Source organism: Leuresthes tenuis, unplaced genomic scaffold, assembly GCF_036924035.1.
Source record: "Leuresthes tenuis unplaced genomic scaffold, fLeuTen1.0.hap1 SCAF_10, whole genome shotgun sequence".
NCBI classification, from domain to species: domain Eukaryota; kingdom Metazoa; phylum Chordata; class Actinopteri; order Atheriniformes; family Atherinopsidae; genus Leuresthes; species Leuresthes tenuis.
In genome coordinates this window covers 30,909,065-30,923,297 of record NW_027325364.1, presented here as the reverse complement: position 1 = coordinate 30,923,297, position 14,233 = coordinate 30,909,065, and the positions used below count along the sequence as shown (strand labels likewise).

The 14,233-nt window shown below is 40.4% G+C and overlaps 1 protein-coding gene across 4 annotated transcripts in view; it reads left to right on the top strand.

The window, feature by feature from the left end:
- LOC140316885 (low-density lipoprotein receptor class A domain-containing protein 4-like) overlaps positions 1–14,233 on the top strand; it is a 360,196-nt gene that overhangs the window by 311,463 nt on the left and 34,500 nt on the right. The window contains exon 1 of one of the 4 annotated variants that reach the window (XM_072394940.1): positions 3,459–3,561. The exons of the other annotated variants lie outside the window; for them this stretch is intronic. Within the exon in view, the coding sequence (XP_072251041.1) occupies positions 3,468–3,561 (94 nt within the window). The 5' untranslated portion in view covers positions 3,459–3,467. Of the gene's footprint in view, positions 1–3,458; positions 3,562–14,233 lie in introns of those variants that run through there. 4 annotated transcript variants of the gene reach the window in all.

The window sequence follows — 14,233 nt, the reverse complement described above, 5'->3', positions numbered from 1 at the left end:
GAAAATGTTTCTGCATGATTGGATATAGAACTTGACTAGTGATGCAGCACTTAATGCAAAGCATCTGTTGAAGATCTTTACTTTTCCCATCTACTTATTTTCCTTTACAGAGATCCATTTAATTCTATTGCCTTTGGTTGTTGTTGTCAACAGAATGAAAATGGTCGGACTGTGCACACACTCTGAATTGGCATTTCTCATTTTCAAATCCAAGCAAACTTTATACTTGATCTGATTTTCATCCACATTACTTTTAGCAAATTTCTACAAGCGTGGTTTATTATTTTTTTGTCCTGTTTTGATGGAAGGCCTCCTTGATGTTCTTTATCATCAATGTATATGAAATGTGCAAAACGTGTGGGGAGTGTTATAGAAATCAATTATGAAAATGGTGTATTACTGGCTTCTTCAATTGAAAAAATGCTGTGGCCTATTCTTATACCCCTTTTCATCTGTTTTGGCTAAACCGCTGTGGCTGGCCCATTGGCTTGATTGTTTCATCTGCTATGGCCTGCTCAGTAATTTAGTTTTCATTCCTACTCTTACAAATAGCTAGTAGTTGCACAAAATAGTTTTTAGTATCTAAATACAGTATTTTAAACATTAGCAAATCCCTTTGTAAATATATGCATAAGTAAAGGTTGACACACAAAGGTTGTCGGTCGGGTTGCTGGGGGGGGGCGGGCTGGAGCTTATCCCAGTGGTCATCGGGCGAGAGGCGGGGTACACCCTGGACAGGGTCCATCACAGGGCCACACAGAAACAAACAACCACACAGTCACTCCTAAGGACAATTTGGTAGAGAAACCGATTAACCTAACATGCATGTTTTTGGATGGTGGGAGGAAGCCAATCATAATTCAATCAAATCCAATTAATTGAATTCAGAATTAGTCCAGTTCATACACACAGAGCCAATTCAAAAACAATTTCCTTGCTAAGGAAACCAACAGATTGCACCAAAACTTCTCTTCGGTCCAGTCTCCCGTCTTGAGTATGCATGAGGCGACTGTGGAGAGAAACAACTCCCTTTTAACAGGAAGAAACAGGAAGAAAGACTCAGGAAGGGTGGCCATCCTCCTCGACCAGCTGGGGTTTGAGTGGACAGAAAAGAGGGGACAACAAACAACATAACACCATTCAACGGATACCTGTTGAGACAGGGAAACACAAGTTAATGACAACAATAATGCCAAATATACATAATATCATATGAGAAATTAAACGGGGAAAAAAAAAGAAGCAAAGTGAGGAAAGGTGTGACATAACAGGCCCCCGAGAGGTCTAGGCCTATCGCAGCTTAACTATGGAATGTTTCAGGGTCAACTGAGCCATCCCTAACTATAAGCTTTATCAACTTCAACTGCTGCATGCTGCCTCTATACTTTCAAACACGATATCAATATGTAAGGAAGCCACTTCAGTCCTGGTTTGAAAAGTATAAGTGAAAATGCCTAATGATTTTATTGTTTTTCACCTATGGTCCTCCAGTTTTTCTTATTAAATATGACATATAGACTACTGTTCCATTCTGCACTGAAAAGAAAGGTCCTCTTGCTCAGGCCAAGACTTTATGTCCTATTTGACAGTTGGATATTGTCATTGAGGTGTGTTCAGGTGATACTTTTTTGCACAGACATAGGCAACTTAGGGAGACACAGCAGGGGGTTCTTGATGTCAGAGTGTTAAAGGCCAACTTATGCTTGATTGTGGACCAGTACATTTAAAACTGTGTACACATATAAAGTAAAAATCAAAGTGGGTTTGTATTGCTGTAGGGAAACTTGCAATATCTTTGATGACCCCACTTGGTCCCTAGACCCCAATTTTGAAAGCTGCTAGTCTAGAGTGGAATTTAGAGCCCCTCTTAGATTTGAACACCCTGGTTTATTTTTAGACTGCAGACAGCCATAGAATAGGATGTAAGTGTGTGTTAGGGTTAGTGTACTTTGGGTTAGTTTCAGAGGGGAAATGTTTGGGTGGGAAGGAGTCTCAGCTCTGTGGCCTGGAAACACAAGAATAGTGCGGGGGTGTCACCTCAAGGTTAGCCCCTTTAAAGAGCCGTCTTCATTGGCTGCAGCTCGCTGTAACAAGGTAGTGAAACTTGAATCTCTCTCACCACCCTCCCTAAATGACACACCAAGCCAATCCCCGTTGGATCTCCCCGCGCTCTGCCCTCCCAAAGCCATTGTCAGCCACAGCCTGTCTGTCTGCTGGCTGTCTGAGTCCTGACCCACCCACCACACACACGCACACACACATACATATTAAAAAAAATACCCCCTTCACCCAAACAGATACACATTCTAGTAATAACCTGTCCCAGCCTCTGTGTTGGTGCCATCAGGTGCTCCTCTTAGAGTCCTCTATCCGGGTTATGTTTATGAATATCATTGTACATTCAGGTGCTTTTATTAAGAAATTTTGACTTAATAAATACAATCAACTTGTTAAAATGTGCATTCTGCATCTTTGCCAGTTAATGCTTAATTTGGCTAAAATATGAAAGGAGAGTTATTATGAGAAACTACTGATACCAGATAGCAGCACACCAGCCCCCACACCATTCACACATTAACAAAAAAACCCTGTTTACAGCATTCATTTAAAGACACTAACTTGCAGAAATCTTAAATACGTTGATTGGCTTTGCCAATTATCCCTTAGCATGAAAGAAAAAGTAAATCAACTGATAAAGACAAAATGAGCCCTTGGATAAATGTTTGTTAATGTGGACTACTTATTTTGTCATGTAAACAAAAATGCATTGCGGCTGTCAGATTTGTATCATATATCAAAACGTAGATACTGTGTCGGTTTCGCTGCTCAGAAAGCTTAAGCAGGAACTAGTTAGAGAGTCATAGTACAGACATAGCTTTCTGCTAGGTGATGTAGCATTTTGCTTTGTGTTGCCGTGATTTTGGCCAGAATGAACTTTGCCAGACGTGATATTTCTATGTGCTCCTGAAGGTACCACACTACAGCCCACCCACCCTATTGCTCCTTACAAGAAATCTGATTGGCCATAGTCTCACTCTCTCTGTTGTGGGCGGGGCTCTAGCTCGTTGTGTCTGTTCTGTCCGAGCAGAGGAAGGACAGCTGCTCTTAGCGGCGGAGGAAGGAAATGAGGAACTGTCATGTCTGAACCAATGGCTTGTCATCGAATCGTCTTCTAATTCACTCTCCAAGCCGCTTCAATAGAAAAATGGCGTGAGACAAGACGTGTGAAGATAGGTGCGAAACTGTCGGGGGTTACTCGTAACGGCGGACTCTGTTGCCGCTGCCTTGAAGTTTTCTGTTGTTTATCCGTCGGGGGAAGTGTGTGTGTGTGTGTGTGTGTGTGTGTGTGTGTGTGTGTGTGTTGTGTGTGTTGTGTGTGTGTGTGTTGTGTGTGTTGTGTGTGTTGTGTGTGTTGTGTGGGGTGGGGTGGGGTGGGGTGGGGGGTGTGGAGGGGTCGGCACAGCCTCATGCCAAACGTAACGGCCCCTGGCGGCCCCAGCAACTCCAATGTCACCTGCTCCTGCAACTGCACCGCCTCCCAGCCACAGGGAATGGAGATATGTGAGTAACATTGGCTACTTGTCTGAAGGTGTCCTGACCCTGAAAACCTTCCCAGACTTTAGTTCTTTATCCGTTTTCTGTGTACTCTTCTGTGTAATGGTCGCAGAATCACAACAAGTCGGACTTAATTTTGAACCAAGGCGTTAAAGGGGCTCCCCTGTGAATTTACAACATACCGCTTCCTTTAGCACGAAAAATCCCTCCTGTAAACCTTGAAGTAGCACTTGCAGCGTGTTTGGACTGCCTCACTGATATGTGATGGTAACTCAAGGCCTTTTCGTGGTTTTTATAAGGTCTTCATTATGGTTGTTCGACTTAAAATGTCACTGTTGCAGTAATAAGTAAAGACATAGGATATGAAGAGATACCATACATACAAATGAATAGGGTTCTATAAAATCAGTTTAAGCTATATTTAAGCTTTTAAATTAGCAATTGATATTCCATGGATTTACTGTTGTACTCAACAATTAGCTTATAATTAGCAAATATTTCAATAGCATTACTAATAAACATGCTTATAGTTTATTTTGAATAGCTACTGTATTGAATTGAACTTAAATTACTTAAAAAAATCATTTTCACTTATTTTTTAAAGTTGGTGCATGTATAACTTCTAGGCCTCAATTGCTCTGCATATGCTCTGAGATATCACCACAGAGGGTTAAATAGTTTTCCTGTCAGCACAGACAGGAAATGCTGGAATGGTATGTTATGTCTGTCTGGCTTCTGAGCTTCCCAAAGAGAAACTATCATTATCAGCTCTACCCTAATGCTGCTGCCTGCTTGATCAACTACAGATGTTCCTCTTTATGGCTGAGGCAGAGCTTTCAGGAAAAAGCAGACAGCAGACAAACACATGTAGGCACACTGGTAGCAAGGCAAACGACAGTAAGACAGAGTGTATGAGTGCATTGTGACAGATCTGCAGACAGACCAAGGCAAATCAAGGAGACGGGCACATTGTGGACTTGCAGACACGTGGATAAATTCATAACCAGGCTGCCAGACAAGTACCAGCAAAGATATAAGCAGCAGACTGACACCTCTGAAGACAGACAGGCAGACGTACAGAGAGATGAACAGACAAAATTACAGTGATGTGTAATTTCCATTGGGACTGAGGCCCGAGCCAGGCAACATGAGGTGAATGCAGGATATTAGATTTAGATCTGGCATCATAGTGTGGTTGCGCTGACGTCACATTGTAACCAAGAACTGTGTGTGTGTTAGCCTGTTGGGCAGATGGACTGGTGTTCCACCATTCTTTGGCACCATGGTATTGCCTGCCAGGAAAAATAAACATAGTCAGCTTTGAACTCTTGCATGCACAGATATATTGATACAGCAACAGCTTGATTAGTTAATCCAGGAGACAAGAAAGTCAGATGATCGTGTTGACTGACACGTTTTGAGTATTGGGCAGAAAATCACACCGTAGAGTGTTTAGGGTTACGCACGTGTCTTTGTACTTTGAATAAATGCTGGCCTCGTATTTTCACTGCATTGCTCATCATCTTGACGTCTCACTAGTTGGTGGGAGCTCCATTCATAAGTGGTTTGAAATAACTGTGTCCTCCCTAAGTGGCCGTCTCGTTTGAAAAGAGCTCTTGTTTGTCGGCTGTGTTGTCATGCAGACTCCGCAAGGTTGAATAATGCAGCTCATGCTTTGATGATTTATTTGGCTGAAGAAAAGAGCTACAGTCTGCCCCCTCTCTTTTTTCTCCTTTTTTATTTAAGGCGGAGGCAGAAAACACACCATCTCGCTGGTTCTTTTTTTTATTCAGACAAGGCGGGCAACTGAAAGGGACATAGAAGAGCCACAGAGTAATCAGTGTGTCACGGCCAGGAACCAATCTTCAGCCTACACACAAGTTTTTATAAATCGCATATCCTTTATTCTGTAGCTGTTGCTGTGCTTGGTGTCTTTGAATGGTGCAGTTCTCTCTTATTGTAGGTGTGATATTATAAAGTCCTGAGGTCAACCAGTGTGCATTCTTTACCTTTAACTTACACATAGTAAGTGATGGGAGAGGTTGAGAATCACTTCTCTAGCATTGACCACAGAGATGTTAACTGGATTCACGGTCACAGTCTTTTGTGAGAGTATAGTCCCTGCAGGCTGACACTACAAGCATGTGTTCTGCAAACATTTTCCATTCTGAAGTCATTTAATCTAGAATAGACTTCAGTGCAATCAGCCTTGTCTTTCTAAAGCCCTATGGAGGAAAAACTCTGTGCCAGCTGTGTGAGGTCATATCACTTGAATTTAATGCTAATTCCTTTTAGTTTCAATCAAGGATTGTCCTCTTGATAGCAATGCAGTAGTTTGTGTTGGAACATAAGGCCTTCTAAGCTGGGACTCTTGCACATTTGTCGCACTTTGGTATCATGTGTGAAAGATCACAGGCAGCATATGAGGAAGTTGATCCAAGTATGAGCCAGCAAGAGAGGTTGTAACATAGGCAAAACAAGCTCTATGTTTCAGAGCAAGCCAGCACACCGCTCAAACCAACTGCGCCGTCGTAGCCCACACAGCTGATTCTGTGATGCCAGCTTGATGTGTGTAACACACTGATACAAGACCAGTCCTCCTCTGTCTGACATCCATGAGTTACCTGGGAGGAGCAGCAGTGGGGTTAACAAACAGATCTTTTTTCACCATATGTGATTTGCTATAGATCCTAGAAGAGATTAAAGTCAACACCTCCAGTCAATTAACAAAAATTGACTGTAAAAGTAGGTTATAACTATGCTTTAGCTGAAATTTTCAAGAAGTGAGCTGTTCGATTATATAATTCAACCAGGTTCAAGACAAAAATCCTGTGGAAGAGGATCCAGTTGTTTTGCAGCATTTTAGTGTAGCCTTTAGCTTGTAACTCTATTTCCTGACCACACAATATGTATGTCCGGTAAAATAGTTGCTCTATCAAATTACTTCAGATAGGTGATTATAGAGTTGGCTGAGAGACATAGCAGACTACATGTTCATCTTTGACCAATCATAGTTCACTTAAACAATACAGCCAACCATGTCGTCTTGAGAGGTATACTAACTGTTGTGTGTTCACAAATGCGTCCATAAATGGGTTGTAGAAAGAGGATAATTTTTATTGTCTATCCTTAAAGCCTGTGTTTTCACTTTGCTATGCGTTGTCATAAAGAATGATATGGGCCTCTGTATGTCACAATCACAATGGTCAAAATCAAGAATGATATACTGCATGGGATAAAACCAGCTATTGTCATGTCTGGCTCCATATGAATATATTCTATAACATCCTTTTTAGCACGTTTGTCTTTTTAGATGCACAGATAACAGTACATATATACTCTCCTCTGTGTGAAAGTTCCAGTTTCCATGTGCTGAAGACTTGAGTGGCTGTCATTGTCATTTTGTCTGCAGCAGAGGGCAGTCAGCCAGACGGATGAAAACTGCCTGATGTGTAATGCTGTGAGTGATGTTAGTATGGAGGTGACAGGATCAGCTGTCAACTACCTCAGGCCAGGCATGCACATGGATACTTGTTGACTTCCCCTCAAACACATGGACAAATATGTACACATATGACACACTCATTTATAACCACATATATGCACTCACAACGGAAGACACAGACAAGCACTCTTTGGCTCAGCAAATGTTTAACCTGCAGTCTCCAGCCAGACAGCCGATCCAATCTCTCACTAAGCTCTTTGTTGTTAGTTTGGGGTTGAGTTTTTTTTATAATTTTTTTTTAGTTTGTTGTAGAGGTGTTCTTGATTCTGAATTATTTTCATAGTTCCATTATTAATGAATTATCAAAAAAATACTTCAAACTGTGAGCATTAACAGAAAGGCTGGGCCCTTATGGAAAGGAGCAAAGACAACACACAGCATTGATTTTTAGAATAATTTTTAAAAGTCTTTCTCTTCATTAATTAATTTCACAGGGAATTTCTGCAGTCTGTTAGTGCCTTTCACTGCACTCTCACACAGTCTGCCACCTCTCCTGAACGGAGAGGTTATAGCAGTGAACAGCAGCTCTCAGTTTCCATACATAAAGAAAGGGTTCCTTGGCAAGGGAACCCCAAACCCTGTTTTTACACCTCAGAGTTGACCTGTGGGTTCACACTCTGCCAGTTTGGGTAACTTTAACTTATTTAACTCTTTCTGCTAAAGAGCACATTAGACACGTGAAGATTGTAAAAACTTTGGAAGAAAGCATAGGTTTTTGCCATTTTATCGAGCATCAGTTGAAAAGTATTGCTGCTCTTCTCTGTCTTACATTTTAATTCAATATGCTGAGTAAGTCAAGTATATTTATGGAGGTGTTGTAAAATCATCATGTGTATTTTTTTTAATAATTTCCTTACATTTTGTGAACCAAAAAACTGATTAATTTTGTCAGTTTTTAGCAGATTAATAGAGTCTTTTTCAGTTGTTGCAGATTGCACAAGGTTGTTCAAGTGTAGTGTGGAAGCTTCATTATGTTACTGACTGAAAATAGTTTAATTCAGTTTTTTTTTTGGTAAAGCTTTACAGTGTGATTAAAAAGGAAATATTCTGGTTGTTTAGACACCAGTGTGCAGCAACCTTTTTTAAAATACAAATATTGGGTTCTGTCACAATTCTGTTCCAGGCATTCAGTTTTGAAGAAGCTTTCCCAATGTTGACTTTCAAAATAAGAATGAAAACACACACAGGAGCACCATTAAAGCTGTCGAGCAGTACTTTTGACTCCATGTGGAGTCCATGTTTTGGGTTTTACCTACTCATCGTGTCTTTTAAAGCTTTTCTTATGCACACAGTTTGTTTTGTTAAAAAACTTTTAATCTGAACCTGTTTGTTTACACATATTTTCCATCGGGCACCTTTTAGGATGACTATTTATGCATAGCGTATAGATAGCGCTGTTGATGTTTGCGTTCTGTATTTGTTTGGGCCAAGCGTGTCTTTGTACATCACCTGTCACCAGTGTCCAGGATGATTAACCATTTATTATGTCATGTTAGTGCAGTAGGGCTAAGATTTGTCATGTTTTTTGGCATCTTTTCTTCTATTTGACTGTATTTTTTGGTCTTAAATGAACTGGACTACCATTCACTTTTTTGTTTTTCTGTTTTGAAATCCCACTTCTTATCTGACAGCCGTGTAACCCTGTGTTTCTGGAAACAAACTGACAACCCTTGCACCTACAAACACTGTGAATGCAGCTCAGAGCTGCTGCTTCACTCACTTCAGCTGAATAGGTCAACCTGAGGGCTGGAGCTTCCAAAGTCCAAAACATGTAAAAAGGTCAGTATGTGCGTCCCTCTACTTGCCCTGGCAGCAATCTCCCTGCTCTGTGCTCCATCCCTAACAATTTTGTCACTGGCTGCTGGGATTCTCTTTGTGTCTAGATTCTGCACCCCCAACGCACATAGACACCCCCACCCCCGAATTTCCCAAAATGCCCTTGGGACTTGGGCAGGTTTGTAGCTTCAGTGTGTTTGAAGACAGGCCATCCATCAAGTATGTGTGTGGTGCCGATGGTTGAGTGGAGGAGGGTTTTAGTAGGCTGGTCTCTCAGTCAGGATTTGTTTACACACTGCTGGACTATCTGGGGTGTTAAAGAGCTCATGTCACATGACGCCAGGTCTGTGGACATGGATGGAACATATTGCAGTCAAACAAGACACTGTTCTGCAGACACATTGGCAAACAGTACAGAAGCTTTTTATTTTTTTTCTTCAGACAAATGCAATGGGTGGCATGTTTACTACCCTTTGTGAACCTACATGCTTTGAAATTACAAATGGTACATTGTATTACATGAACAAAGACAAACCCACAAAAACCCTGTTTATTAGATTTTGGTTAATCCATTTGTTTATGTAACCTGGAAGAGTCAGACAAAGGGATAATGACATGTCTTCAAGTGGTTTGCAGGGTTTTGCTTGGATTATGAAGAGGCTTACAAGCTAGTTTCCAAGTGGGTTGTGCTGGTGTGAGGATGGGTTTTGATGCCTCTAAGATTATTTGAGTACTTTGATAGCATTTAAAAGTCTTTCTGCAAGACAGATAGCCATGATCAGCCATTTCATTCTGTACACAAATTAATTTTTTTGCATGAGCAAAATATGACATTCAAATAGTTTGTAACAGAGGACTGGACTCTGACAGACCATCTGATATTTCAGCATACAGTTAGAGTGGTAGTGCCACATTTAGAACTGAGAAATGAGCGGTTTAGCAGGGTCAATCTACTTGAAACTAAATTACCGTAAATTCCGGATTATAGAGTGCACCTGAATATAAGCCGCACCCTCTAATTTTAAAAAGAAATTCCATTTTGTACTTGTATAGGCCGCACCGGATTATAAACTGCGGGTGTCCACATTGTAATATGAGATATTTACACAGAAAGATGTTACACGTAAGGAGTTTTAAACTTTTGATTAGATGCGTATGGTAACATAAACAAATACATACTGCAAATGCTTTTTTCCCCGAGCAGTGCCTGTTACACCGATGGTTTTAACTAAATACCTATTGATAACGCACAACATAATAACACTGCTGGTTTGAAAAAAAAAAAAAAAAAAAAAAGACACTTGCCAAAAGTCATTGGTCACCTTCTTCATCTTCCTCCTGCGCACTAAAACCATCAAAGTCATCTTCTTCATTGTCTGAATTGAACAGCCTCAGAACTTCGTAACTCACTTAAGTCTCTTCGTTGTCGCTCTCACAATCTCATCTCAGTTTGATCGCCTTTAATTTAAAAGCTGCATCATATGCATTTTTTTTTGTTTTCCATGTTGAGAGTACAAATGACCGATTTACAATAATTTAGTCGTGTAAGTGGGTTTGATTTATTGCACAATTTCATTGGACCACTGTGAACTATACGTTAGTTTTATTGGTCTAATGTTAAGAGGCAAAATGTTTTTGGCGGCATGAAAAAAAAAAAAAAAGCCACGATGCTCAAAGCCTGGGAAAAAAGTAGTGGCTTCTATAGTCTGGAATTTACGGTATGTAGAATGCTGCAGTTTACCTGCAATCCTCTCTTTTAGAAATGAAAGGGGCTGCTGTTTGTGGAACAGGTTTAGTTTGCTTACATTGGTTATAGAAACGGCTGTAAGACATGAAGTGACAGAAATCTGAAAACCACAAGTTTGAAAATGTAAAGATGAAACTGGGGTTGTATGATTAGAGAGAAGTAAGCATATAGGAGGTAGCAGCCAATGTTTATAATTCTTTTTGATAATCGCCAACACCTTAAATGTGATTAACCTAAGGCTACTTTGAAATTGTATTGATAGCATTTGATATCATTTGATATCATTAAACTTTTATATTTTATAAGATGAAGGGAAAAACGAAAATTGACAACATTGATCATCCAAAAAATAAAAAAGAAAGGAAGAAAAAGCATAATTTTGGCCATCGACTGTCCTAATTTCTTCTAAAGCATACCGATCTCGGTCAAGTTGAGTTATTGGTAATGTAGGTGCCAGATTTTAGACGAGGCAGACGATTCGTTTAATCAATGACTAAATAATGAACAGACCACTGTAATATGTGAAAGCAAGTTGTGGTGTTTGGTTTGAAATTTGTGCCCCTTCGGTGTTATCACACAAAGTATTTGCATTATGTCACAAGAAGACATTGATTTTCTGTAATAAGCCCCACCTGTGACAACAATGTGTTATTTATGTCGTCTTTAGTTGCCTAAATACAACTACTGTTTTGTGTAGTAACTGATGAGCAGTAGCATGTTGCCTAGCACCACCAGGACTCTGAGTACAAAATAGACCTCTGCTCTGCATTAACAGAGGTCAAAGAAAGGAACAGGAAGTGTCAATATTGTAAAACTAATTGGGTAGTTTGCAACAGAGAGAAAGTTATTTTCTGCCTGTCTTGAGTTATGAGAGAGTGAGTTTTAATGGGCCTCTAAATCTTGTTTGTTTTTTTAATGCAAAAAAAAATCACTTTAAAAAAATAATTTTCACTATAAATGTGCCATTTGAATTTTTTATTTTTTCAATTTTGCAAAACTTGCAAGCACTCCTATATTCTCTAGATTTGCTGAACTGTTTATACTGACACCCCCCCCCCAAAATCTACCTTGTCAAAAGGGGGGTAAATTCACAGCCTGCGCCAGCCTGACTACTCGCTGAGCTTCAGCAAGACCCTGCTCTGGGTCTGGCCTTATCCCAGGAAATTACAATGATTATAGCAAAAGCCGATGAGGACAGAGAGAAGAGTAAGGAAAGTTAATGGCTTCAAGAAATATGAAAATCGAAAACCTTTTTTCTGTGTAGTCACATGTTATTCCCCGACATGAACTGGATAATGAAATGCATGTTGGGGATAGGTAAAAAAGATCATAAGAACATAACATAATATATCAACAGGAAAAACAGCGCTCTGGCAAACCTCACATAGATGTAAGTTCTTGTTATTCAGTACTTTGTAGTGAGAATGTCACTGGTTTTTTAACTTTTATTTGACTTTTTAATCCATTTTCACAGCTCAGCCAGGAGTCAAGTGGCACAGGATATGTATAGGAGTAAGTAAAAGAAGCCTCGGGTGCCCACATCCATCTACTGCTTCTGTTCTTCCTTTCCTCTCTTCATTAGCAATTCAGAGGGCTGTCTGGTTTTTGGTCCCTCTCCATTCCAGTCCAGACACACATCAGACAGTGGTGTCTGATACCTATATCCCACCCCATCTCCTCTTCCCCTCTCCTACCACAACCACCACCACCTCCTCCTTTCCCTCCAGCAGCCACCAGCTGACCCCAATCAGGCACAGGGCCTTGTCTATTGTCTGGTTTGAGAGACCCCACACATAAACACCCACACATAAACATACACACATGGAATCAGACAGGGGGTCAAAGAGAGATAGACTGTCTGGTCTAGTCTTGCCTGCCTCCCTGACTCCCAACACCCCCCCACCTCTTCTCTTCTCTTCTCTTCTCTTCTCTTCTCTTCTCTTCTCTTCTCTTCTCTTCTCTTCTCTTCTCTTCTCTTCTCTTCTCTTCTCTAAGTGTTTTTTTGGATTGATGTTGTCCTGCTAATTTAATTATTTGAGCATCATCAACAGCTATTTGCAGTCTTGTCTGGAAAGTCAACTTTTTGTTCTCATTCAAAAAAGAGCACCAAGTATGATGCTGGGGATGTTGCGTTTTGGTTGTTTGTTGGTCCTGTTTAATCCAGCATATATAATTTTACTGCCAGAAATACCGACAGGAACACCAAATTCAGCTGGATCCACCACTGCAATAGCCCTTCACACATTCACATTCACTCTTTTCAGTCAGTAAGTTCTTTTGACAAGATGGAAGAGGAAACGGGGAGAGTCAGAGAATAACATGACATAACAAATAATATGATACACTTTACAGACAAGATGTTGGCCTGTTTTCTTTTCTGTAATGGAAAAGTACAAGTATTAACCAAGACAGGGATGGTAAATTTGCTGTTGATTGTCCATCTCTGATCTTCACTCTTGGCATATTGCTGGAATCTTGCCAGTCTCCTGACTAATGTTGGTGATGATGGTTAGGACTTCAGCTCGGTGCAGCATGGTGATCCTGTGTGTAAATTATTGATATAGGTCATAGTCACAGCATCCGGCTTGGCCTAGCTCAGTGCCATCCCAGTACTGTTGCAGTATATGGCTTACCCACAGCCTCCCCCATCTGTCAGACAGATTAACCCTGCGGATCACTAACCGAAGTCTACACGGGTTGAGGATTCGTAAAAGAGCCTCATGATGGATTCCCAAAAAGGAAAAATGTTTTTGTCAATTTTTTTCTTCTTTCCAAATTCTTAAAAGTCTAAAGATTCCACAAAACTGTGGTCCCCAATCAATTACAGAAGATAAGCAATTTTTGTGTGGGCTTAATAGAATGTCTGACATGCTTTAGTCAAAATAAGACACTACAGCAGCTCCATGTTCAGTCATTTATTTTCACTACTATTCAAGCTGATTATTTGGGTACTTGCAGTACCTCTTCCACAGGTTATTTTAGGCATTCTCAGTCTCAGTGCGAGTCTTGGGTTGAATTGGCCCAAGTTGTGAAAACCCTTGCAGCAGAACATAACAGCTGCATGCAAATTAATAAAAGCTTTGAGAACTTGCTTAATTATTCGGTTCCACATTGGCTTCATAAATGCTGGACTTCCAAGTCGCTGTTTTGTTTAAGCTTTTAGTGGCTGGTATTAAGCTGTGTTGCATACGTGGGCACTTGTACTTACTTGTTGGGATATACAGTGGTATGCAAAAGTTTGGGCACCCCTGGTCAAAATTTCTGTTAATGTGAACATTAAAGCAAGTGGAAGATGATATGGTATCCAAAAGGCATGAAGTTACAGATGATACATTCTCTTTACATTTTAAACAAAATCATGTTTTATTTTCATCGTTTACATTTTAAAAATAACAGAAAAGGAAAAACGGTCGGTGCACCCGATACCTTGTAACACCCCCGTTGGCAAGTATCACAGCTTGTAAACACTTTTTGTTGGCAGCCAATAGTCTTCAAATTCTGGTTTTTGGGATTTACGCCCATTCTGCCTTACAAAAGTCTTCCCCTTCTGTGAGGTTCCTGGGCTGTCTTGCACGCACTGCTCTTTTGAGGTCTATCCACAGATTTTCACTGATGTTTAGATCAGGAGACTTTAAAGGCTATGGTAAAAT